At 43.9% G+C, this 25,635-nt stretch overlaps 3 protein-coding genes across 6 annotated transcripts in view; 2 read left to right on the top strand and 1 right to left on the bottom strand.

The window, feature by feature from the left end:
* LOC137783611 (protein unc-13 homolog B-like) overlaps window positions 1-9,458 on the bottom strand; it is a 62,379-nt gene extending 52,921 nt beyond the window's left edge. For 2 of the 3 annotated variants that reach the window (XM_068573736.1, XM_068573738.1), the window contains exons 1-2: window positions 9,254-9,458; window positions 2,372-2,401 (exon numbers count right to left, since the gene is read on the bottom strand). In XM_068573736.1, coding sequence (XP_068429837.1) covers window positions 2,372-2,401; window positions 9,254-9,275 — 52 coding nt within the window. In that variant the 5' untranslated portion in view covers window positions 9,276-9,458. Of the gene's footprint in view, window positions 1-2,371; window positions 2,402-6,200; window positions 6,331-9,253 lie in introns of those variants that run through there. The other variant, XM_068573737.1, reaches the window with a different exon arrangement.
* Window positions 9,459-11,118: 1,660 nt separating this feature from the next.
* On the top strand, window positions 11,119-15,457 carry LOC137783813 (stomatin-like protein 2, mitochondrial). The gene is made up of 10 exons (XM_068574147.1): window positions 11,119-11,260; window positions 11,897-12,049; window positions 12,353-12,452; window positions 12,545-12,603; window positions 12,701-12,802; window positions 12,923-13,057; window positions 13,491-13,635; window positions 13,727-13,806; window positions 13,894-14,022; window positions 14,126-15,457. The coding sequence occupies exons 1-10, from the start codon at window positions 11,216-11,218 to the stop codon at window positions 14,219-14,221; spliced, it is 1,044 nt and encodes a 347-aa protein (XP_068430248.1). The 5' UTR covers window positions 11,119-11,215; the 3' UTR covers window positions 14,222-15,457.
* An 815-nt stretch (window positions 15,458-16,272) lies between these two features.
* pigo (phosphatidylinositol glycan anchor biosynthesis, class O) lies at window positions 16,273-24,295 on the top strand. Of its 2 annotated transcripts, none has more exons than XM_068573328.1 (11): window positions 16,273-16,334; window positions 16,760-17,238; window positions 17,882-18,025; window positions 18,117-18,240; window positions 18,337-18,496; window positions 19,422-19,604; window positions 19,688-21,275; window positions 21,351-21,554; window positions 22,190-22,374; window positions 22,464-22,534; window positions 22,855-24,295. In XM_068573328.1, the coding sequence occupies exons 2-11, from the start codon at window positions 16,761-16,763 to the stop codon at window positions 22,982-22,984; spliced, it is 3,267 nt and encodes a 1,088-aa protein (XP_068429429.1). In that variant the 5' UTR covers window positions 16,273-16,334; window position 16,760; the 3' UTR covers window positions 22,985-24,295. The 2 variants fall into 2 exon arrangements, with proteins under 2 accessions (XP_068429429.1, XP_068429428.1); XM_068573327.1 differs by having other exon boundaries at window positions 16,293-16,464.
* The last annotated feature ends 1,340 nt before the right edge of the window (window positions 24,296-25,635 follow it).

Below are 25,635 nucleotides of genomic sequence, written 5' to 3'. Positions count from 1 at the left end.
CCAAGCACCGGACACGGGGTGACAGAGCCTTCCCATAGCCGCCCCCTCCCTCTGGAACTCGCTCCCCAAACTCATCCGTGACTGCTCCGACCTCCCCACATTCAAATCACAAATCAAAACTCACCTCTTTAAACCTGCTTTTAATGTAAGACTGCATGCTCATACTGCTTTGATTTATTTATTTTATTTGTTTTATTCTATTTGTTTTATTGTTTATCTTTTAGGATATTTGAACTGTTATGTAAAGTGACTTAGAGTCCTTAGAAAAGCACTATATAAATAACATGAAATATTATTATTATTAAATGGGAACATAAATCTCATCTCAATCCAAACATGTTGGACAATGTTATCGTACTTCATTCCCACTTCATATATATATATATATATATATATATATATATATATATATATATATATATATATATATATAGATAGATAGATAGATAGATAGATAGATAGATAGATAGATAGATAGATAGATAGATAGATAGATAGATAGATAGAGACTGCCCAATCATAAACATGGTAATCATAATGATGACTCACGTGCCGGGTTGAGATGCATGACGTCACGGCGCATGTCTCTCATTCACACACACAGTGACTGGTGCATTGATGCTATGACACTTTGCTTGCGTGTGACGTAAAGAGGAGCGAGGATGCGGGCCTCCCTTGCGCAGTTAATGTTTTTTTGCGTATTGCCCAGTCGCCCCTGAGCTCTCGGTTGAGCGTCTCCATCCATTATTGACTGAGGATGATTTTTTTTCTCCAATAAATTAGTCAAGGAAACGCAGGCGGCTGGAAGGCTGACATTTCAAATGCAGACCGCTCATCTATATTGCATGTGACACCAAAACATAAACCCAGCAGAGGAGAGAGAGAATATGTTTTGCTGTTGGGGGGGGGGGGGGGGAATCTAAATTATGACAGAAAATGTGTGGAGGCAAACACACACTCCAAAGGCACATTTGCTTCTACACAAACAGTGTTCTCCAGAGACAACTCGTGATGAAACGGGCTTGCCGTTAAGGCCGGAAAGCTGTGCAAGCGAAGGTGTGGCGAGAAGGACAGGTAAACACACATCCCGAACTAGCCCTGTGTAAACACAGAGGCCTCTTCTAATAAATCCCACATCTCTCCTTTTAGTAGATCGAGTCCGGCTTAAGGCGGAGGAGTCGTAGGGCCCCACGTTATGTTCAGTAATGTCTTCCTCTGACCTGACCCCGGGGTAGCGGGAACATGCAGGCCATCACGTTATTAATGAAAGAAAAGCCTGACTTTGACCAAATTTTATTGTATGACAGTTTAGTCATATTCAGGCTCTATTTCCATATCCTCATTTTATTATTTCTAACATAGGCTTTAGTTAGTTTTACTCAATTATAATCTGGGTCAGTACTTGGTGACACTATTCTCGAAAGACGTGAGTGAACAGGGTCCTTGCCGAAGTCCTCAATATCACAATGAATTGACCTGTTATTACGAATACGTACAATATCGGTGCATAGAGTCTAATAATATGCAAAGTTGCACATAGAATAACCAAATTGATGTTCTATTTGCGGAAAGGTGACCCAAAATCATGTAATTATCTTAGTATTTATTAAACATACACACTGGATCTAAATAAGCTTTCTTTACTCAGTAAAAATTACAAATAAAGTGACTGGTGTTTACATTTCACCCAAGGGAGATGACAGGCTTAACTGAATTGCCCTGATGTTTGCTCAGGGACAGGTGTCACATGCGGTGTGGCCCAAAAGGAGAGAGGGAGGGAGGGCAGAGACAGACCGGCATAGGCTGACAATCTCTAAAACACATATCTCAGTAACGGGGCTGCTTGTGACGATCATAAAAAAAGGGACCAAAACATTCGAAATCATAACATTTGAGGGATGAGGGATGTCGAAAAGTCCCACGCTGAACAAATGCTGAGTAATTAACTTTACCAATTATCCTAAGCGTGCAGAGGCGAGAAGAAGCGGTCAGTCCGGGACTGAGAACCAGCGGGAAAAGTCACCTCGGTGGGGCTTCCCGTCACAGGACTTAGAGGGAGGCGAGAGGCTGAACACTAGAGGGATTTGCTGGAGGTGGAGAGCATGAGGATTTGGATTTAGCGGTCACCCATCTAAGCTCACCTGTGCAGGGTCGGCCCGTAGAAGGACACTGGGATTACATAATGCAAAATCAACCCAGAGCTTTCGGCGACTTGACTTTTTTTTAACTGATGAACCTGCATTTGGAGTGCACGTCATGTATTGACACCGTGTCCTTGTTCGTGTGGATCCTGTACAGGGAGCTTTACAGCTCCCAAAACTGAATGATGACAAACACAGTAAACAGTCATTAAAAAAACAGAAGCGCTCACCTGGTGGTCCTTGGAGCTTGGCTTTTTTCACTGCAACACAAAACAAAAACAACGGTTAGGCAAAGCAAGGAAGAAACAAAACAACATTTCCACTGCAACGTGATTCTTCTGCGTGCACGTGATGTTTTGAGTGCACCGGTGGAAAGGAAAACACTTCTGGGCGTGAGTCATGAACAGTGGACAGGATGTCGTGTTATTGAGGCCTGACCGACTCATTTGTATGCGGACAAAGCCGAGCCACTCGAACACGTCGACAGCCCTGTCCCAACGGATAATCCGTTTGTTTTTTGGTGAGCAGCGTTGTAGACAAATAAATCAAATACATTCGGAACTAAGGTTCACTTATTCTCCTGATGCTAAAACATCTGCTCAAGCATAAAGGCAAAAATATACCATTGCATATGTTACAACAAGCCAATTTAAGCAGAAGTGAATTGAAGGGTCACAGGCCAAGAGAAGACAGCGGGACTCTGTCTGGACAGCCTGCTCCGCTAGCAGAGGTAACAACGTATCGCAATGTGCATGGGACGTCCCGTTTTAAGTACCTTTTGCAAACCTAACATTGATAAGATATGATTGTATTGTGAAGAAACCATATCTGGTTTAGACTAGTTCAGTTCAACTAAAAAGGGGGGTGTTACTTCCAACAGTTATGAATATATCGGTGACTTTTTCATGTGTCAAAGAAATCTTGCCGCAAACTGCTTTGGTAGCTGTTACAGATGTCGTCCTTTCTTGCAAGAAATAAATGGACAAAAGACACCTTAGATTCTTGAGACTTTATTGCTCCTTCCCCGAGTGACAAAGAAAATATTCCATCACAACTTCCTCCTTTCCCGAGTGTCAAATAAAATCTTCCATCACAGAGCTCACAAGTGGAATAGTTGGATTCTGATAGCGTCTCTGTCTGAAACACCAGCCGTATTTTTGCAACCGGTAATTGTTTATTAAACTAAAGCATATGGGTCGTCACATTTGTCATTGAGCTGTAATATCTGTAATATAAACCTTGCGTTGAGTGAGAGCTGTTACGCTGAGCAGAAGACAGTACACTTCGGATTGCCCCCCGTCCCCCCCCGTCCCCCCGTCCCTCTCCGGCAATCTGATTAGAGCTGACGAAAGCATTTTCATCTGATTGCACAATACCAACTTTGATATAAGTAAAGAAGCATACGCCTGTATCCAGCTGTGTCATAAAACACAACAGCTGGCGAACAAAACACACAAAATACAATGGCAAAAGTGGGCCAGGGCAGATGGGTATTAAGATATCAAACTATATAAATAATAAATAACTAAAAAGAAAGAATTGCTGGCAAAAGCTGTAATTACAAAAAACAGCTGTAAAAACAAACACAGGCATATTTTGGTCTATTTTTAAATCATCTTTTAGCCCCTTGATGCATACAATAAAGTTTATGGGATTGCCGAGCGCTATCCAGGGGATTAATTGTGATTGCTATGGCGGGGATATGTGTTTAGGCATCTAAACTCCTAAAGCTTCAGAGGCCCCGCTGTGGCAGATGGGCGGGATGATGTGGGCATAAATGAAGCTTTCATATTTTCATGTTTCTCTTCCTCCCTCTCTCTCTGCGCGTATGAAAACCACAACACAGCAGGCAGCGGCATTTACTTGATTTCCAAATTGTGACTATTTTAGCCACAGTTTAGGAACTCGTCACTTCTTCCAAAGCATTTCCTGTCTTGTGCTGTGAAGCGGAAAGGAAGCAGGGGAAATGTGGAGAGAAACCGGCGGTGTGATATTTTCTTTGGCTTTCCACGGAGGCCTTTCAGACAACTGTAGGACACAAAGTGAAACGCCATAAACCAGGGGGCCCCCATTGCAGTGGAAACTGATGCTTATCATTTTCTGTCCCGGGCCATCCATGGCTTTAGAGGTCATTCAGCTCACGATTTGGCAGGGCGACTTGCACGATTACCCTGTCAATTTACTGCTTTTTCTGTCCTTTGTTCTTTACCCATGATGCTTACTTTCTTTGGAACATTCCTGCAACTTTGACTTCCTGATACCGGAACATTTCTTTTTTTTTTACTCGCGAGACCAATATTCCCATATAATAAAGGCATTTTAAATTGTATAAAAAAAGAGAGTGATGTCCCCCACCTATTTAAGCGTGTGCATGCTTCTGGTCAGTTGATTCTGGAGCACAACTCTGGAGGTTCATCAATAGATCTTAGGAAAAAAAAACGGTTATGCGCCTACAAAAGATTAATAAGTGATTATACAAACATTGTTGACGTTTTATACTTGTGTGACAATGTCCTTTTAGACGCATCGGGGAGTCACATAGATTATGATATTACTGTATATTGCATATAGTGATATCATTGTATAGTTTACAATAAGGTCTACTTTGATTGTTTGAGTTACAATTTCACAACAGCATGAGAAAGAATAAATAAGCCAATAATAGTAATAATACTCCACCATAACTATATTTACACCTTTGTAATTGTTAGTTAACCATCTGAGTCTTTAACATGTTATAATGTATTGCACAAAATAAATTTTTCAGGAAACGTGACATTCCAAAAAAAAAGACACCGTCAGCTGGAGGGTTAGGCAGAGAGCAGGACAGTACGGGAACAGGAAGTGACACCGTGGATCTGCCGCAGTAGCAGGCAGCTTCCGCTTTGATCTGATCAGTGGAGGAGGCAGGGAGGGAGGAGGGAGAGAGGACGGAGGGAGGGAGGGAGCAACAGATGGCCAGGGGATTACTCCCACAATCTCTAAGCACTCACTCTGCCTCGTTCTCTCATAATTCCACTACTCGGCCGCTCGCTACACTTCAACCCTCTCCTCCTGCCGCTCAGTCATTTCTTGTCCTGCAGGGGCCTCCGGTTCTCATCCTGAATCACATTCTTTTCTTGCGATATCTCCTCAAACAAAGTCAGCAGGCTCCAAGCAAACAGCGTCGCTGCAGTTGTGTTAACTGGACTTCAATGACTGGAGTGTGTGTGCTCGGGACAAGGATCTGCTATGTCACTGTTGAAGTGAAGCTATAATTGGCACATACAAAAAGATGCATGCAAACAAGCTCTGCGTCCTGTGTGTGTAAGCTTGTTTTACACCAAACGGGACTGAAAGACTTGTTACATCACCTGACACCTCAATGTATGTGTCGGTCGATAACAAACAACTCCTACAAAACAGCTGTATTCATTCAAGTTTCTCCGGCCAAAAAACAGAATTTTACAAGATTACGTCTGCCCTTGCCATGAGAATGTTAAAAAGTATCTTTGCCCCCAACTCATTTTTAATGAACGGAATTTAAACGCATCGTAATGTTACTCAAAGCAACCTCCGTTTGACGTTAGCTCCATTGTTTCAGCCCAGCAGGACTGTGCTGTCAACTAGTTCTCCTCTCGCCGATTTCAACGCAGAATGTTTGACCACAAGTGCAGAGTACAAGCTTGCACATGTGCTGAGCCCATCGGGCCGGATGTACGGACCAGGTGATGCGTGTTGTTGCTGTTCCTGTGTGGCGTAAAAGAGCTGATGGACTGTACTTGTGAATCTCTTTTTTTTTTAGTCTTCCGAACTCTCAAAGCGCTTTAACACTACATTATCATTCACTCATTCATACACTGATGTCAGTAGCTATCAGGGACCCGAGCCATCAGGACTATTTTACATTCACACAAATCAGGATTAATTACCCTGCCCAAGGACACAGGAGCTGTGGATCGAACGGCCAGTCCTTTGATTGAAGGACAACCCTGCTCTTACACTGAACCACAGTTGCCCCACTTTGAGCAGATCATGACATCAAAATACTGCCATCTACCTCAATCCACAACTGCTTACCTCAAAAACTTGCTGGGGACCCGATTGAGACCAAGACTGAACCACGACCACAAAGGCCACCGTCCGATGGCCGCGTGCAAGCTCTGAACCTTTATTCCGGGTACCACTCTCTCTCGGGCCCAGGCCACGTGTCTGAATCTGTACAGCTCTAACCCTGCTGCGTCATGGGGTCCATTTGAGCCACACTTCTGGTCAGCCGTCACCCCATCCGCCACACGCATGTCCACTTGTGAGGGCAACCACTTATCTGTTGTGCAAAGACATCGCCATGGAGTGCAAAGACATCGCCATGGAGATGGGGCATCTCCACTCCCAATAAATAAGCAACATTGTAAAGCTGTGCAATCAGGGGATGAGTCATGAGTCACGTCATCGGCTAATCACACAACCCCCCCCCTCCCCGTCCCCTGTTATCTCCAGGCCGCATAATTCCTGCACCAGCCTGCGTTTGTCACAACCGTGATCGATAAACGGACCTCGAGTGCCAGCTCCTTAGGGACCACTTGGCACAATGACTCTTGATTCTCGGAGCGATTGGGCTGAACTTTGTGAAGCAAGTGGGGCCGAGATGACTTGCCTCCGTCGTGACCTTTTCCATGCGAGGAGACCTTTTCTTTCTCCCAACCTGGTGTATTGACGAAAGATCTCTTTTGAGGCGTGCGGTTTAAAAGGTTTTCATAGAAACATACTTTGATTTTTTTCCCACTAAACAGCTGGTACACAACACAGCCGTTTCTTTCAGTGCCACATTTTTGTGTACACACACACACACACACACACACACACACACACACACACACGCTTCAAAACATTGGTACTGGCGTACCGCGCTACGAACAGATCGGGTCCGATCTACATCCAGGACATGGTAAAACCGTACACAGTAGCTCGTTCACTGCGCTCAGCTTCAGCTAATCAGCTTGTAGCTCCGTCACTGCGAGCTACACACTCAACAAAGTCACGACTGTCAGCGTCAGCGGAACGAAATGTAATGTCATGAAATATAATCAATGGCGTTCTAAGTGTCAGGAAAAATTAGCTGTGGTGCCACATTACATTCATTCAAAAGTTGTCTTCTTTCTTTTTCTAAATTGAAGCAGTGTGTTCAGCTCCTTATACTTTGTCAACAGGTTTTAAGGAGGCTGGCTTCAAACTGATTTTTTTTTATAAGCAAAAACTAGAAGAATGAACATACTACCATGCTTTGAGACACAAAACATGATTGAAAACCCGAGCATAGTTCTCTGACCATTAACCTTTTGACCCCAATGCTCGATGAAATCTCGAGGGCCGAACACCAAATACTCAACTATGCGGATATTTTTTCATATTTACTCATTTTTGGACATTATAATATTGGTGTTTTTTTGTTTTTTTAACCCATTGGGACTACAGCCAGGATTTCGGAGACATGTTTGGCTGAGTCCTTCCCAAGTCCTGTCATGGAAAGCGGCGCCGTTTAAGGAGGGAGGGAGGGGGCGGGACTCAGAAGAACATCCACACGCAGAGGGAAGAGGAGGGGAGCACTCATGGACCCATCACCAAACATGGGACAGAAAGCCACAGAGTGTGTGACTGCTGCTTTTAAAGGTCTGTGCTGTTAAAGTGCTCCAGTGGTCACCACCCAACGCTTCAAATGTTCTGTAAGTGTATGTTAAAGTGTAATGTTAAAGTTAAAGTGACATGTGTATTTAAAAATTTAAAAATTAAGTTTGAAGGGATGTGGAGGGGAGTGAGTGGTAAGAAGTAGTTCTGAGATGAGACAGAGTCATGTATATTTATGTTCCTAAAATTATTATTATTATTTTTAAATAAGATATCTTATCCAAAGAAAACAAAAGTTTCTTCTATATTTAGACCATTTTGTTTTGTTTTAAACAAAAAAAATAACACTTTACGCCAAACTGTATATGAGAAGAAAAAAAGAAGAAATTGGACCAAAACGCTGGGCATTGGTCTTGGCACTGAACAGGATGTTGCATAATGTGCTTTGCTTTGGTGAAGGATGCTTGGGTGGCTTCTCTTTAGTGTTAACCCGCCCCGGCCTCATTTGGTTTAGTCTTGTTATTACCCATAAACGTGTCCATATACGGGAGACTTTACACTTGTTTAGAATACACACACAAAAGTCAATGGTTATATTGTTATTTTTTTCATTTGGCCAATGTAATATAATTTAGAATGTTGTTTTCCTCTCCAATGGAATAGTACATTTTTGTCAGACATGATACAAAGCACAACAAGCATATATATATAGCACAACAAGCATATATATATATATATATATATATATATATATATATATATATATATATATATATATACTGGAGAGAAGGCAATATATATATTGGAGAGAAGGCAGACATCTCCTGACAATATCTCCGATAGCTATTGACAACTTTTTACAGCAAAACAATCTAAAAAGCACTAACCCGGACAAGAAAAAGGGAAAGAAAATTATAATTTTTGATTTTGGGGTGAACTGTCCCTTTAAGTATCTGCTGATTAATTCAAGCATTGTATTCATTTAAATGACCCTTCATTTTTAGTTTATTTTGCCAATCAATACATCAGATGGTTTGTCTCCTGATCCATCAAATCAAATTCATTCTACACTGATCATACAGTATGCTCACGGCTCCAGTGTGTGGTTGTAGTTGTGATATGTCAAAGTCAATACACCACGGGATCAGTGGTGGTTCTGTTAACAGCTGGTATAGCAGTCGATGGAAAGCCTGAATAAAATAGAGTCAACATCTTTTCCATCCAGTCAGTGAAACAACTCTTCATTCTCTTCATGAATAGTCGAGGTTAATAATAAAAATAAATAAATAAAATGTAAATCACGACAGGACCAATGTAGGCTACTTGCCACTTTCCTCGTCCCTCAGGGGGGCTCCGGTCAGAAAACCTGCTCTGCGAGATTTTACTCGCATTAATTTAACAAACTCCTCTTAGAACTTTTACGTGTCAAACACTTTGTATCGTGTCTAACGGCATGAATAAAATAAATGAACTGTAAAAAAAAACAAAAAAAAAACCGCCAGACTCACCTCGGACACACAGTAACGACATGGCAAAGCGCTCGTTCTTCCAGCGACAGGTCCAGTAGTTTCACAGTTTCACGAGGAGCACTCTCTCAGCAGAGATTTACTCCGTCCGGCATTGTTGCAGGCGGTAAAAGTCACTTTTCGAAACGCCAGTGAGCTCCGAGCGGGTGTTCACAGGTGGTTTCCCGGTGCTAAACTTCGGCAGAGAGCGGCAGCCCCCCGCCACCGCCACGCCATTATTAAAACTCTCATCACAGGTTTAGCGGACTGACGAACAACCTGAGGGCACGGACTGGAGAGGGGAGGCGGGGTCGAGGCACCTGTCACTGGGCCTCCGTGGATGTCCAATGAGATTGCAGCATTGCGATAGAAGGCGGAACCCTTAAAAACACCAGAAATCTAACCAATCAGATTAGAGGAAGAAACTGAGTGATCTAAACAAATTGAAACTTTTTTTGGTTAAAAGTTACATTTTGAGAAAAATAATGTAAAGCATGTGCGCTGTTTCGTGACATTTTAAAGATAGTTGCCATTTGTTTTGTACCTGTGGCTTAAAAATGTGTTACATTCATTTATAATTTCCTTTTTTACCCCTAAATGTACTTTCATGTGAATGTGAATAACTATAAATCAATTTGTTTTACAACGTTGGACCTCACTTATTGGATCTGCACCACACATACGATCAATGATTCTTTCACAATTCCCTTATATTTCTTGAATTATTCTATATATATATATATATATGTTTTGCTTTCATACATGTGTTTTCTCTCTAGCATTACTGTAACTGGATGGAGCATGCTACAGTTGCTTCATTATGTAAAAACTAAATCTTTGGGTGTCACGTCAGGTCAGGATTATCAACAACCTTCGTGTCAAAGAGATTTACAAAAAAAAGCAGACCACACAATAATGAACAGCCAATAATTAAAAAAGAAGAAGAAATACAGCCATAAATACAGCTACTGAACACACATAGACTGACATTCCAGTGTCCCATGCAAAGGTTCCTTATACACAGGCATGATGATTTAAAACAAAAGACCCCACATAACAATAAGTTACATTGTGTAAACGGGAACAACCGCAGCAGAGCAAAGACGAAACCAACAGCGCCACCCTGTGTAACTATTGCATCATTACATTTAGTCCTGGAGCCTTTATTAAATCGTTTGATGGAAAGAGTGACTGTGGGTTTTTCAAAGATGTCATAATTTTCTGTGTCACACTCTTTTGCTTTTTTCTCTTCTCATCAAAAGTAGGCTATTTTGAGATTTGATATACACTGTCACTGATATTTGGGTAAATTGAACAGTATTTAATTGTGTTTAATTCTCACAGTTTGTAGTCAGGTGCCCAATTGTTTTTTTTTTTTTAAAAAGGTAATTAAATAAACATTATAAATTATACTGCCTAAAACATGTATGGCGACAGACACTTATGCATAAGGAATTCACTTCACTTCAGCCCAGAATATACAAACTGATATTGTGTCAAAACATCAATAAAACAACTTACTACTGTTTTAGTTTTTATTTATTTATTGTTCATTTACTAAATAGAAACGTTTTCTGAGAGGAAAGACAAAAATTAGTGGAAATTATAAATAAATACAGAGTTTAATTAAAACTCTAGTAACAATGGTCGTCAATTTCTTCTTGAAGTTATTGAGAGCAAAATTTGAAAGTTTATTTCCAGCTATATACTTAGCTTAATGGTTCTTACCGCTAATGTATTATTATTGGTATTATTATCATTATTACTATTAGTAGTACCGTTATCCTGCTAGCGGAACCTTAGCCGCTCGGTTTTTGCAGCACGCATTGACGGACTTCTTCCCCGTTGCACCACTGATGTAACTTTCATTTCCTGACTGGTTAAGGGTCACACATGAGTACCGACTTTGCGTGGAGTCCAGTTTACGGAGCGGAACCTTCTACACAGCCACTGAAAGTACTTTGAATGATGTTGCGAGCGCTGTGTCGGACCGGCGGCGTCCTTCTGCAGGTAAACTGGGAGTCATCTCCTCGTATTCGGCTTGTTAGCTCGTCCCTCTGCAGGACGGATTTGGTCCAGTGGTGTCATTTAGCGAGCACCGTAGTGTTAATAATCCACGAAACGTCGCTCTCCGTCCCGATAGAAGCACCACTCAGTCCGTATCTATCAGCATAAGAAGCGGACCACTCACATCCTCACCATTCACGCTGCATGGAACATGTATTATTATGATGCGTTATTAAATCTTTACAGTGTTGAACTAAACATACTCAATAACGTTACAAAATGTAACGAAATGTACAAAATTCGATGCTGTATTTTAAAATACATTCATATATTGAGGAGCTCACCAAAAGAAGCATTTCATTTTACATACATTAAATTAGTTGTTGACTGCTGATTGGTCTGAACATCCCAGCTGCACGTTGTAGGAGGCGTTTTGGACAGTTTTCAGAGTTTCTATAGACTCAACGATACAATACATATTATCAAAACAGAATCGTGAAAACTGTTGGCTGCGGTCCTATTTATTTTCCTTTTTGACATGAGAATTGTTGCAATAATTTTTGTTTGAGTACTGTATCTTGATGATTTTCTTCTTTTTTTATTTATTGATTGTGTATTTTCTAATAATTATTTTTTTAGCAAACCCAGCGGGCTGCCCCGAGGTTGTGGGTCACACCAGCCCAGCAGCGATGGGCATCCAGCCTGCCCATGAACACCGTGGTCCTATTCGTGCCCCAGCAAGAAGCCTGGGTGGTGGAAAGAATGGGTCGCTACCACCGTATCTTGGAGCCGGTATCTACACTTAATAATATTAATAATAATAATGCATTTAATTCAAATAGTCCTTTTCTTGGTCCTCAAAGTCACGTAACATAACATTCAAAATATTCTAAAAGCTAAGCAATAAAACAAATAGAATAAAACAAATAACAATAAATGCGCACGGTCATATATTAATATTGTTTTTTTAGATTTAGGTATTAGTCATACCTAATTCTGAGAAGATTTCTGTTGAAATAACGCAAAATATTTACCAAGGGGGATAAAGACCAAAAAGTGTGGTAATCCTTTTTTTTTTCTTCCTCTCTCTCATAGGGTTTAAACTTTCTTATACCTCTACTTGATCGAATTCGCTACGTGCAGAGTCTCAAAGAGATCGTCATCAATGTTCCGGAGCAGTCGGCGGTATCGCTAGGTGAGGGTTCAATACATCGGATCGAATTCCAAGTGCGATAGAAGTTGATAGACGTCCAGTTCATTTTAAGTGAGTGCATCTTGTTTTTACAGATAACGTGACGCTACAGATTGACGGAGTGCTTTACTTAAGGATCCTCAACCCTTTTAAGGTATACTGCGCTGCAGTAATTGTCTGCACCCTGGTGTCATGTTTTTTTTGTCCAATCGCTGTAATAGACTCTTTCCTCCGCCTTGTTCATCTCCCAGTCCAGCTACGGCGTTGAGGATCCAGAATACGCCGTCACACAACTGGCACAGACCACCATGCGGTCGGAGCTGGGCAAACTCACGCTGGACAAAGTGTTCCGGGTAATGACAAACCACTGATGTGTTTGTTTTCCTCCCACACACATTGCTCTACACAGGCTTGTAGTGTAAGATGTCATAAGTACTTTAGATATTCACTCTTTACCCTCTTTGTTTTTTAAGGAAAGGGAATCCCTCAATTCCAACATCGTCCACTCCATCAACCAAGCAGCAGACGAGTGGGGAATCCGTTGCCTCCGATATGAAATCAAGGACATCCATGTTCCGCCTCGCGTCAAAGAGTCCATGCAGATGCAGGTGGGGCGAACAGAATGAATGAATGAATGAATGAGTGACATCACCACATACCTTTTCTCGTTCATGCCGACAGATGTTCATTACACTCTTTCAGTACACACTGTTTCATGCGGTATGCATTTAATCAGCTCTTGAACTTTGACCCTCTTGCTTACATGCAGAGGATTGTGGGTCAGAGTAGCCCAAAAAAAGCGTATTAGGTTGCACACTGCAAAATGCAACCAGGAGGGCATGGTATTTTTTGCACACTGCATTGAACACACTGTCTGTAGACATAGTGATACTGTTGTTCTCGTACTTTTAATGGGTTTAAACCCACAATGTACTATTCGAAACAAATGTAGCTTTCTAAAGAAAAAAGAAAAAAAAGCTGACCGCGCACACACAAAAAAACCTTCTATAATACGCATTTTTCAAATTCCGCCCTGTGCAGGTGGAGGCCGAGCGGAAGAAGAGGGCTACGGTGCTAGAGTCCGAGGGGACGAGGGAGGCGGCCATTAACGTCGCTGAGGGTCGCAAACAAGCTCAGATCCTGGCCTCGGAGGGCCAAAAAGCAGAGCAGATCAATAAGGCGACTGGTGCGTTCACTTAACAGACCCGGTTTGGTCGTTTCATAAAGCTCCACTATATGAGTTATAGATCCTTAATCAATTACTTTGTTACCTCCAGGTGAGGCCCAAGCAATCATGGCCAAGGCAGAAGCAAAAGCTAAGGCCATCAGTATGCTGTCGGATGCTCTGACCGAGCAGGTGAAGAGGAGATTTTTATACATTTTTTCATGACATGGCATTTCTTTAAAGCAAATTATGAAAAATTGTGTTTATTTTATCGTATAGAATGGAGACGCGGCCGCCTCGCTAAGCGTGGCCGAGCAGTACGTGTCTGCCTTCTCCAACCTCGCCAAAGAGTCCAACACAATCCTGCTGCCCTCGAGCGCCGGGGACATCAGCGGAATGGTCACACAGGTATTTACACACACCATCGCGTGCATCTTATTATTTTGTAGTCATGTGCTGTTAAAGTTGTCCTCACGCTAACCTCTCTATCTATCGCTCTCTCTGCACTCAGGCTATGACCATTTACGGCACGTTAGCAAAGACGAGCCCGAAGGCGGCAGTGGCGGAAGAGAAGAGTGACGACTTTGGGAGCCAATCGTCTCAGTAGTGGAGGACTTTGTGAATGAACTCACAACAGGAAAATGACACAGAAACAGCAGCAGTAGCAGCAGCAGCAGCAGCAGCAGCAGCAGCAGGAGAAGAAGAAGCAGCAGTCGCTGTGTGTGTCTGTAAAGTCTCACATACCTTATGCCGACAGGCCAGAAAGAGGAAAAACTGCCAACTTCTGGAATCTTTTACCTTTGGAGTCACATCTTTTGTAAGAGGAGTTTCAGTCTTCACTGACTATTCTTTCTGCTCAGTTATTGTCAGATTTGGGAAATTGACACCAGCCTCTGGCAGGCTGACAAAATGGAAAATTTGAATGCTTCAGCCATTGGGTGCAAAAATGTGTGATTTATCAGAATACATTAATTATTTTTGTGTGATTTTAGTTTGCTGCCTTCGATCTTCGGTTGAGGCACGTATTGTTGCACCGACCCTGGTTGACTTGGATGTAAAGGGTTAAACTTTGAAGGAGCAGTGTGTCGGATTTAATGGCATCGAGTAATCTAGATCATTCCCCCCACCTCTTCCCAAGCAGTGTCGGTAGATCTACTGTGACCTACAGGGTAACGTTTAAAATAAATCAGGAAAAAGGCTCTCGCTAAAGCCAGTGTTTAGTTTGTCCACTCTGGCTACTGTAGAAACACACGAAAAAAAACACGGCTTGTTTACAGACACCGGTGGCAATTCTTGTACTGTCTTCAGCGTTGTGGGTCCAGTTTCAGTCGCCACGTGTGACGTCTTGCCGGAGCCTCTTAATGATGGAAAGTGTCCCACGGTTTAGTTCATTCACTATTTGGCCGATGTTAGATTGAATAGCTGCCTGAACATGTATTTACTTAAGAAATATGGCCTTCTAATGTTTTATTTTTTCTAGATAACAATCTTGTATACAAGGTCAGCCCTAGGAGCACAAGTTCCTTTCTTTTTCACATATGTTTTCATCTCTTATTGTCGTATTAATAATTCTATTTATTAAATGACATAACATGCAAAGACATGTGAATCATTTGAGGCTCTCGTGGAATTAAGAGAGCTTGGTTTAGGTTTATGACTTGGGACATCAGGAACTTGTTTAAAAATATAAAATTATGTCAGAGAACAAAGTGAATAACAATTCATCTGAAAATAGCTGGACTTTCTTAAATGTAATGTCTGGAAAAACCTTTACCTATACGCCGACGGATAGTTGGGTTCAGCAATGTTGACTTACCATGAAATAAAAAAAGGTTGTACAGTCTGTGAGTGAAATATGTTTCAAAATTGTAAAATGATTGGAACAAGCGTACCAGAGTTGGAATGGTGTTTGTATTTTAATCATTATTTATGACTTATGCTTATTAGCTTACGTGTGGTACTAAATTACTTAGAGAATAAATGACCCTTTTTGAGTTCCACAGGGTTTAACAGAGTTATTTTTATATCTCAAAATGTTCAGTAAATACTTTATTTTTGCATATTTGTTATTACCATACGAAATTCATTTTACAACAACATATCATGTATTACTGTTTTTTTTAAGTTGTCTGTACGAAATGACGCTCATGACAACTTTGTATTTAATAGTTTACAATTCACAGAATATTGAGGGAGTTTTGGATTCCTTGACTGAGTGACACATCTTCGCTTGTTTTCTCCCTCTTTGTCCTCGCGGTCAATCGGCCCTCTTCTTTGCCTCACAGAAGGTATGGAAGCGTGTAGTTTGGGCTTTCCCGGAATAAACAACCTATATATATATAGTATCACTTGTCAAATAAAATTAGATTCATTATTAATTATAAAAAGATAATTAATGATGGAACTTTAGAGGGCAGCTAAAAACCTATTCTAAAACTATATACCCGATATATGAAGTCTAAAATATATTACGTTTTAGACCGTTTTTATGGTCAATAGTTTTACAAAGCGATTGGACAATTTCTGGGATTTTTTTATATTTATTTTTTAAATCTATTATCAAGTTGCGTCTAAAAGTCCGTGTTTAGGGCACAGATAAGAAAAACATGTGGTGTAACATCGAAAACCGCCCGCCGCATATTTCCGCAGGGTTGCATGCGCGCTGAGGTTCCTAGCTGTCACCAGCCACCTAATCTCATTGTACCGGAGTCCACATGAAGGTGAGGGTGGTGTTGCGCAGTTCTCCGTTCACCTGAGACACCTGTGCCCACACCGTGTTGTTTACACACACAACACCCCCTTCCCTCCTCCCTCCGGCCGCGAGAGGACAGAAAACCCGACTGCGACAAGGTCAGTGACGAGCGCCAGACGAGCTAGCCGCGGCTAACAAACGTCAACTTATTAACCGTCTCCACCTCCTACGGTTAGCTTATTACCAGCTGTCAAGTCTCAACAGTGCCAGCCTTTGCGTGTTTCGTGCTGAAGTGGGAACGCGAGGTTTATCTCAATTTTAGACGCCACTGGCGTGAGCGTCTCGTATAGCAGGTGTTACCCACAGTTCATTTGACTTTTTTTTTTAAAATCTTGTGTGAAAGAAGCGTGCTTGTATTTATATATTTATTTTTCAACCTGTACTTCTGTGTAGAATGAAGAGGCTCCCGGTGCTGTGGCTGCTCCTCTGGATATGCGCCCTGTTCTCCGTGGGCATCTACCTGTTCGTCGGCGGCTTCCTGTTGGTGAGGCTGGAGGTGAACAGGACCAGCACCTGCGGGGACGTGCTGCAGCCCGGAGAGGAGCCGGCGGACTTCTGCCGCGTGCGGCCGCGCTTCCGCCGCGCCGTCCTCCTCATCGTCGACGCCCTCAAGATCGACTTCGCCTGGTTCGACCCGGACAACGCCGCGCCGCGACCTTACGAAAACAAGCTGCCCGTGCTGGAGGAGACCGTCTCGTCCAGGCCTGCAAACAGCCGCTTGTACCCGTTCCGCGCGGACCCGCCCACGACCACCATGCAAAGGATCAAGGGCTTCACGACCGGCTCCCTGCCCACCTTTGTGGACGTGGGCAATAACTTCGCGTCCAGTGCCATCCTGGAGGACAACCTCATCCACCAGTTTGGACAAGTGGGTGAGTAGTTTCACAGTGGATCTGCAGGTCTGGAGAGTGAAACGTGCCTGCAACACAGCTCATCAAAGAGAAACACAAGCACAATGACATGCGTGTGTGTCAGTCTTTTACAGATAGCAGAAGTGACCTGCTGTCAGCTCTAAAGCACACTCAGAAAGTTTCAAACAGTACTGTAAAGTATGTTCTGGATTTTAGATAAATGGTTTAAAATATGATTGAGAAAAATAAATAATGCACCTCTTTATTTTATGATACATCTTATTTTATTATATTCAATTCATATAGCACATTTTTATACAGTGTGCGTTACAACAGATTCAAACTTTCATTGTTTTGGCGGTTGGTTACAAAAGTCTGCAGCTGCTGGTTTTCTTCTTTGTGTGATAGTTTGTATTGAAAAACAAAGCCTGGAGGGATAATATATTTATCTTTGCTTCTGTTATCTCACCTTTTGGGTCTCTTGTTACACAGACGTAATTTTTAAAAAATCTTTTCTGCTTGCATCGTACTTAATTACACCCCTGCATCTATTTAAGCTAAAATTGTGTTTGTGTGTTGGATGCATTTACAGTCATTTCTGACTGGGGTTTCTGGACTTGTTCTGTTTAAAAATGCATGCTCCCTCCCCCTCCTCTCTTCACAGGCAAACGCGTGGTGTTTATGGGCGACGACACCTGGGAGAACCTTTTCCCAAAGAAGTTCCACCGCTCTCTGCCCTTCCCTTCCTTCAATGTCAAGGACCTGCACACAGTTGACAATGGCATCCTCCAGCACCTCTACACCACCAGTACGTGTTCACGCCTTTGACTCCTGCGCTGTCCGTGTCCTGTGCTTGTGCTCACGTCTCTCTGTCTCTCCCTTCCTTTATTTTTTGACAGTGGTGGGAGACGATTGGGACGTCCTGGTTGCCCATTTCCTCGGAGTGGACCACTGCGGTCACAGGTTCGGTCCCGACCACCCGGCCATGGCCGACAAGCTCACCCAGATGGACGGGGTCATCAGGTCAGACATCCGTCCTCCCGTGCCGTCACAGACTCGTTCGGCCCTAGGAGTTGTTCTCTGATCACCCCAACCCTCCTGCTTGTATGTCCCCTCCAGGTCTGTGATCGATCGGCTGCAGAACGACACTCTGCTGGTGGTGATGGGGGACCACGGGATGACGGACACCGGGGACCACGGTGGAGAAAGTCAGAAGGAGACGGACGCCGCCATCTTCCTCTACAGTCCCTCCCCTCTGTTCTCCGCGCTGCCATCCCAGGTTGGTGGGAGATTAGGCGCCTCCTCAAAAGTTGGTTTTGACTTGAGGTGGTTGGTGTTGGCTTTTTTATTTTGTGGTTGAGAAGATGAGTTTCAAGTCTTTACAAAAAGACTTTAGGGCTGTTTTGGGCAAACGTTTATTGGAGAAATCAAAAGGGGTAAGTGAGTAAACTTTATTTGTACAGGCATTTTGCAGACCAGGGTCAGAAAGCGCTGTATATTAACAAAAACAATACACAGTTAAGAAGTACATATAAATTAAAAATTAAAATTAAAATAGGTGAATGTAGAGTTATGTCTCTAGTCTGTTTTCACAAAGACACATTTTATACAAATATGAAACATCAAATCACTTCGTCACACGTTTCTTTTAAAGGTCGGCCGAGCACACAAAATACTACTCCTGCAAGGAGAACAGCGATCATTAGACACGGAGATGCTCCGTCATTCATCAGTCTTTTTTTTTTCTCAAACGTGTCTGTCAGTTTAGCCTGCATCATTTAAAGTGTCTCGATAAATGTTAACTAAAAATGCATTCTCAATGTATGTCCCACTGGAAGAAAAATATGCTGCTGCTAAAATTCAAAACAGTTTTTCTTTACATTTTTTTTCTTTTCATACTAGACCAGATGAGGCCGCAGGGACTTAAGTCCCAAATGCAATGATTTGACGAAGGGTTTGTTTTATTGCTTATAAATGAAAGTTTTCATTTAAATCCTTTCTTCTTCATTTTTCAAACTTGGCAAAGAAAGAGATAGTCAATGCCATTCATTAGTAGATGTACAACCTCACGGCTGCTAAAATAATTTTCTGACTTAAGTTGATGCATGTCTTCAACAATTATTTGTGCCAATTTGCCTGGCGCATAAAAAACATCATAGATAATAAAAGAGTTGTCATCGCTCTTATTTTCCTTGCGTTTGTAGAGCGAACCAGACGTGGTGCCCCAGACGGACCTGGTCCCCACCCTGGCCCTGCTGCTTGGGGTTCCCATCCCGTACAGCAGCGTGGGGCAGGTTCTCCTGCCCGTGTTCCCGCCCCATGGGCAGACGGAAGGCGCAGTTGGAGGTCTCAGCCAGCTGGAGGCGCTGTGGATCAATGCAAAACAGGTAGTCTGCTCGTTTAAAAAGGGAGTGCGTGTGCGTTCGTGGGTATGTGTGTTTCACCTTTTGTGACGGTCCTGTTTCTGAAGGTCAACCGTTTTCTTGAGACGTACTCCGGCATGGCCAAAGACATCCCACCAGAGAGCCTCTCTCAGCTGAAGGCCGAGTTCTCCAGCCTCTCCTCCGAGTACCTCGCCACGGTTCGACAGGGTCGGCCCCCTTCCCTGCAACTGGCTGCCTCGCTGCAGGCCTACCTCACCTCTGTCAGGGACACCTGCCGAGCCACCTGGGCTCAGTTCAACCCGCTGAAGATGGCCGCAGGCCTCACTATCCTGGGGCTCGCCTGCCTGACGTGTCTCGTCCAGTCTGAGCTGTCCCACGTGCTGCTCAGGGAGGACGGTCCTGGACTGAGGGCTCCCGTGGCTGCGGCGCTGGCGGCGGGGGTGTGCACGGCGGTCGGCCAGCTGAGAGCGCGGGGTTACATCGAGCTTGTGTGGTGCCTGGCCGCTGCCGCACTCAGCTCGGAACTGCTCTTTCTCTGGAAAGCTCGCCGATCGGGAACCGCCGGCATGGAAAAGAGCGGGTTTGGAGTCACCGGCTGGCTGACCATGCAGAGCCTACTCGCCCCACACCTCCTAGTGCCGCTCCTCCGCTGCGCCTCCCTGCTCTCGGACAGTTACGTGATCGCAGAGGGCCGCGCTGTGACCTTCTTGGTGTTCTCTCTGGCGCTCTACATTCCCATCCGTCTCAACTGGGATGGCCTGCTCCTGCCCCCCAACCACGACCCCCTGAAGGCCGCAGGGATCCTGCCCTCCCCAGCGCTGTCACCGTCGACGGTGAGGAAAGAAGGCTTCACCCTCCTCGCCTGCTTGGGGCTGCTAGTCGGCAGCCTCTACCTTTCCCTCTCCTTTCACGCTTGTCGGGAGGAGCAGGGCTCCTGCCAGCCGTCCCCGTTCCTCTCTCCCCTCTCCCGGTTGCAGGACAGCCGGCTGAAGAACCTTCACTACGTCCTCTCCGTCTTCGCCCTGGCCCTGTGGACGTATCTGCTGCGCCGCTTCCTCCGCCACTACGGCAACCTCAACTCCGCGAGCGGGACGGTGTTCGCAGCCCGCTGGGTCCTCCTGCTGCTGTCTGTGTGCCTGGCGCTCTACTGGGCCGTCAGTGCTACTCCAGAGGACAGCTTCAGGAACCTGGGCGAGCTGATCAGCCTGGCCCAGCTGGTCCTCCCCAGGACCGCCTTCTGCCTCCTGGGACTGGGGCTGTCCCTGATCTGGCTCGACCCCCTCACGGTGTTCGCAAAGACCAGGGCCGTGGCTTCGTCCCGGAGTCCATCGCTGCCCCCGCCACGCTACCGAGCCAGCACGGGCATGAGCCCCCAGGCCGAGCTGCACCACCTCATCCCGCAGATCTACCAGCGCATGCGGCGCTCTCTGGAAGACGAAGAGCCGAGCAGGGCCGTCGAGGCGGACGGACGGCCCGCTGTGGAGGCTTACGGACTCGGGACGGTCTACTCGGCCCCTTTGCTGCTGTTCTGTGGTCTGTTGGGCATCGGCCTGCTGCTGCTGCACCCAGAGGGCATGGCTCTGTCCTTTCTCCTGCTGCTGCTGGAGATGGGGGCCCTGCTGCACATTCACGCCTCCTCCACCAACCTCAGTGGTCCACAGGGAGCGTGTTCTGGTGAGATTCTCTTCTTTGCTTTGTTTGTCCCTTACCCCTCCTCTCTGTGATCTGATAATTTGTTTTTCCCCTCAGGTTGCTTCAATGTGCCCTGGACTCCACTGGTGCTGTGGTCGCTAGCCGCCACTCAGTTCTTCCACGCCACCGGTCACCTCCCCACCTTTCCATCCATCCAGTGGGGCGCCGCTTTCGTGGGATTCCCCGACGGACATACGGGCACCATGCTGCCCGCCTCCCTGGTCACCCTCAACACTTTTGCCTCACACATCTTGTTCTCAGGTAGATTTAAAAGGAAAATGTGAGGGTTTAATATGATTTTCAGTTGAAAATTTACAAAAAAATAAATCTCCTGTTCACAAAAGACAAGCTACATTATAAACAATCAAAGAATAACCAATTAGATTAAAGAATATTTAAAATAAAGAAGTATATTATTCTAAATGCATACAATACAGTTTCTGAAAGCCTGCTGTGTACAGTTCGGAAAACTATTTGAACACAATTTGAAATCAAGAAACGGAATTACTTCCCCTTGAAAAGCGATGGTACACTGCTTTACTGAAGTGCAAAAGCTAAATTAGTATTCTGACTACATGATTAAATGCAAGGCCAATGCATATTTTCTATAACAAAATGACAAAATAAAAATCTTAGTTGTTAGAAAGTAATGTATGTGTTTTATTGTAAAAAATACAACACAAATGAGATATGTATACACACATTGATACATTATTTTATACTATATATATATATATATAAATAAAATGTGTCTATGTGAATTACAACCTTTAAAGCGTAGAGCAAATTAGAATTGATCTCCAGAGATATAAAATCCAATGATTTACGACGTGGCCAGTGATTCGGTGCAGGGGATAAAACTATGAACCCTTCGTGTCCCCGTCTCTTGTCCGCAGTGGGTTGCCCGCTGCTGCTGTTTTGGCCCCTGGTGTGTGAGGTGCGCGGGGGCAGGACAGGAAGAGCCTGCGGGGATGAGGGGGAGGACGCCGTGATGGAGATGAGGCTGCGGGAGAACCCCCAGCAGTTCAGCTCGGCCCTCCTGCAGCTCTCAACGCGCTACCTCTTTATTCTCGGAGCACAGGTACGTGCTTCTTTGGTTCAGTAGGTTCTAATCTACTTTTTCTGCCTTTTTTTTTTCATATGTCTGTCATGTTTTTTTCTTTTTCTCAGGTCTTTGCGTCAGTCTGTGCCGCCGCCATCCTCAGGAGACACCTAATGGTGTGGAAGGTTTTCGCACCCAAGTAAGTGCCCGAGCGGACTGCCCGGCTCACGCTCACTTGCTTACAGCACAATAGGCCTCTTTGGGTACGGGCGCGGTCCAACGGCCTTTTTATTTTCTTATTTTTACTCATAATATTGAAGAAACATTGGGAAATAATTTTTGGACTAAGCACGTTAATATAAAGAACCTGAAAAATATTTTTGGGGGAGTTACACTTTTTTAAACGTTGTGGCGGTGTAATGCTCAGCCATTGTTAGTCCTGATGAACATGAAGAAAAACAAATAGGCAGAGTTGGACTTTAATTTGAAATACAAAGCCGTCTGTTTTCTTCCTTCCAGGTTAATGTTTGAGACCTCGGGGTTCCTGGTGAGCTGCGCGTCTCTGCTGATCGGGGTCACGTTAGTGCTGCGAATCGACATGGCCGTGGCCCGCTGGTTTAAGAGACTTATCCCCGATGCATCCAGGTAGCGACGGCTGCTGCTGCTTTACCACGAATGCCCACCAGAGCTCACTGTGCCACAGAGAAAACGGACACAGCGTTGTCACTGTAAGGTGTTTTTTTTTTAGAATTTTTTTTTTTTAAACATGGATCCTTTACAGCAAAATAACAGAACATTGCCATCCGTGTCTAGCGCAAGGAACCTGCGTCGCTCCCTTTTTTGAGGGCTTTGTCGTGCATTACCGACCACCTCCTCTTCAACCAGAGGGACTAGAGGAACCTCAAATGTTGGACTGACTTCATCCTGAGTCACATTGAAGACGATAAGCTTGTAGACCTGCCTCACCCAGCCTATGAGGTTGAAGGCCTTTTATTTATGCGTGGTCCGAGAAGGAACGGCAGTTTCTGAATGTCTCCTAAAGTCCTGTTTCCTTAACTCGGAGCGTAGCTGAAACCTTCCGAGGACAGACAGACTTGCAAGTGGGTCACGGTGCTGCAGCCAAAAGGGCTTCACTAAATGCAAACGGAAAGCCATTTACACTCATTACGTAACGGTCGCAGCTGGCTAGCAACAGCGTTTGAACAAAAAAATTGGCTTGTTGCAAGTTGAATATTATTAAGAGGGGGAGAAAAAAATAGAAATAAAGGGAAATAATTAAAAATGACCAATTTTAATAACTGAAGCCAATTTGTCACCCGATGCTGCTTTTAGGATCAATCTGCAAGCAGATCTGCGTCATTTGGGGAAATCCATCCCAAATAAAAGTGCTGGAGGAACTTTTTGTATTGTCAGGATGTTAAAATAACCAACACGTGGTTACTGCCAACACCCATAGTATTACTGTGAACTTTCTCGTTTGTTTTTTTAAAATTCATTTTTCTGAATTCTTCTTAATCTGTTCTGATTTCTATTTATAATTTAAATTCTTTTAATAACTAATGATGCATTTGAAAAATTAAACTTTTGTCTTAACTAGACCTCGTACATCTTTTTTCTGGAATAGGTGCCTTTTTCCCCTCTTCTGTATGATGTCATTACGCTGACGTCATTAAATCCAGGACCTGCAGAAAAATGCCGATAGTTGATTTATTTGTTTGCAGGAGGTTCTGAGTCCGTGTGAGATGTTACTGTCCTGCAGCTGCAGCTCATCAGCTGATGCTTGCATGGAAGGGATGTTGAATCGGCTACAAAGCAATAGCACTTCTGGTTGTACGGGATTTAGAACGGCCGCTGTAGCGATGCCTCGGCTAGGTTGCCTGATGACGCAACACTTTTTCCCTCTTTTAAAATATTTAATATATTATTATTTGATTAATTAAGATTTTTCATTTTTTCATTCTGTAAAGAAAAAAAAAGAATATTAAAATGTAATAAAAGTTTTTTACGTGACGTCTTGGTGTTGCTATGATTCACCTGCTGCGATATCTGGTGCATTCCCCGTTTCTTTATTTATTGTTGCAGCACAAACTATTCATACGTTGCTCAAAAGTGGTATTTAATGTTTTGCTTATCGATCTGGGGACTTGATGGAGGAGACGGGTGCAGCCATGAGTTTTTACTGCCCATCAGTCGCGGCTCTTTATTCATTATTCACCGGGGCTCTTCCACATTCCCGCTTCCCATAAATCCTGAAGTCGTCAAACTTCTCACTTCTCCGAGCGAGCAAACGTCAAAGCTTAAGAAATGTAATAGTGTAGCTTTCCAAGCCCCTACCTCTGAATAATAAGTGCTTAAGATATTTAAAAGTGTTGTTATACGTCACTCTTTTAAAAAAAAAAAAAGAAGGTTTTTACATATTTAATAAAGGTGGTTTTACTTCTGCTGATTGACGAGATTATCTCTCTGAACAAATCGTGGAAGTGACATTAACGTGTTTGCCAAGGAGTTGATTTTCTGCAATAATCTAAAATGCAAAGGAAGGATCCCATTGGGTATTTTGTGTCATTGTATAGTAACCGGTGCAATAAAACCTTCTTTAGTAACAGCTGTTACAACTGACCTCAGGGTTTTATGCTCTGACCTCAGGGCTACACAAACATCTAAATCAGCCAATCACATGCCACGTAGACATGGTGAAGACAATCTGATAAAGCTCAAAACCAAACGACAGACTGGATAAGAAAGGGGATGGGCCCCATAACGTCTCTGATGAGTCAGACAAGCTGGTTGGATTATTATAATCAATCCACTGGGATTTTACTGGTCAAGATCTTTGGAGTCGTTGGTGTCGTCTGCGCTCCAGAGACAGAAGTTTTATTTTAATATAGGCACGGACACTGTGGTGGTGCAGTCGGCAACAACGATACACTTCAGTGTGACTTGTTGCAGATGAGGCCGGCGCTTCCTACGGCGCTTCATCTACATTTACTCAGACGAGCTGCTTCCAGTAGAGAGCCCGGAGGCGTCTGCTGCCGGTAAATGTAACCGAGCACACGCCTGAATTCTTGTACAGGCTCTGATCATGCCAGGTCAAAAAAGACATCACGTTGTTGTTTGAAGCTTTGGATCTCATCTTATTTGATATGTGGAACTCCATTATGACCGTGAAGCTGTGGAGCAGCTTTCATTGGAAGCATCAGTGCTTGTCTAATTGCTCCATCATTATCAGATCAGCGTGCCCTTTGGACAACAACCCGGGCATTTCTGCTTGCATCGACTATTAAAGTCAGACCAATTTTG

Source organism: Clinocottus analis, unplaced genomic scaffold, assembly GCF_023055335.1.
Source record: "Clinocottus analis isolate CAN_PGR_092001 unplaced genomic scaffold, fCliAna1.0.p SCAF_13, whole genome shotgun sequence".
NCBI lineage: Eukaryota > Metazoa > Chordata > Actinopteri > Perciformes > Cottidae > Clinocottus > Clinocottus analis.
The sequence above is the reverse complement of the archived record's forward strand: the minus strand, read 5'-3'. Positions and strand labels throughout refer to the sequence as shown.

Coding starts and splice junctions, on each gene's coding strand:
- pigo (XM_068573328.1), top strand. CDS start 16,761: ATGAAGAGGCTCCCGGTGCTGTGGCTGCTCCTCTGGATATGCGCCCTG. Junction 22,375..22,463: donor TCTTTATTCTCGGAGCACAG/GTACGTGCTTCT, acceptor TCTTTTTCTCAG/GTCTTTGCGTCAGTCTGTGC. Junction 22,535..22,854: donor TGGAAGGTTTTCGCACCCAA/GTAAGTGCCCGA, acceptor TCTTCCTTCCAG/GTTAATGTTTGAGACCTCGG.
- LOC137783813 (XM_068574147.1), top strand. CDS start 11,216: ATGATGTTGCGAGCGCTGTGTCGGACCGGCGGCGTCCTTCTGCAG. Junction 12,050..12,352: donor ACCACCGTATCTTGGAGCCG/GTATCTACACTT, acceptor TCTCTCTCATAG/GGTTTAAACTTTCTTATACC. Junction 12,803..12,922: donor CGCTGGACAAAGTGTTCCGG/GTAATGACAAAC, acceptor TTGTTTTTTAAG/GAAAGGGAATCCCTCAATTC.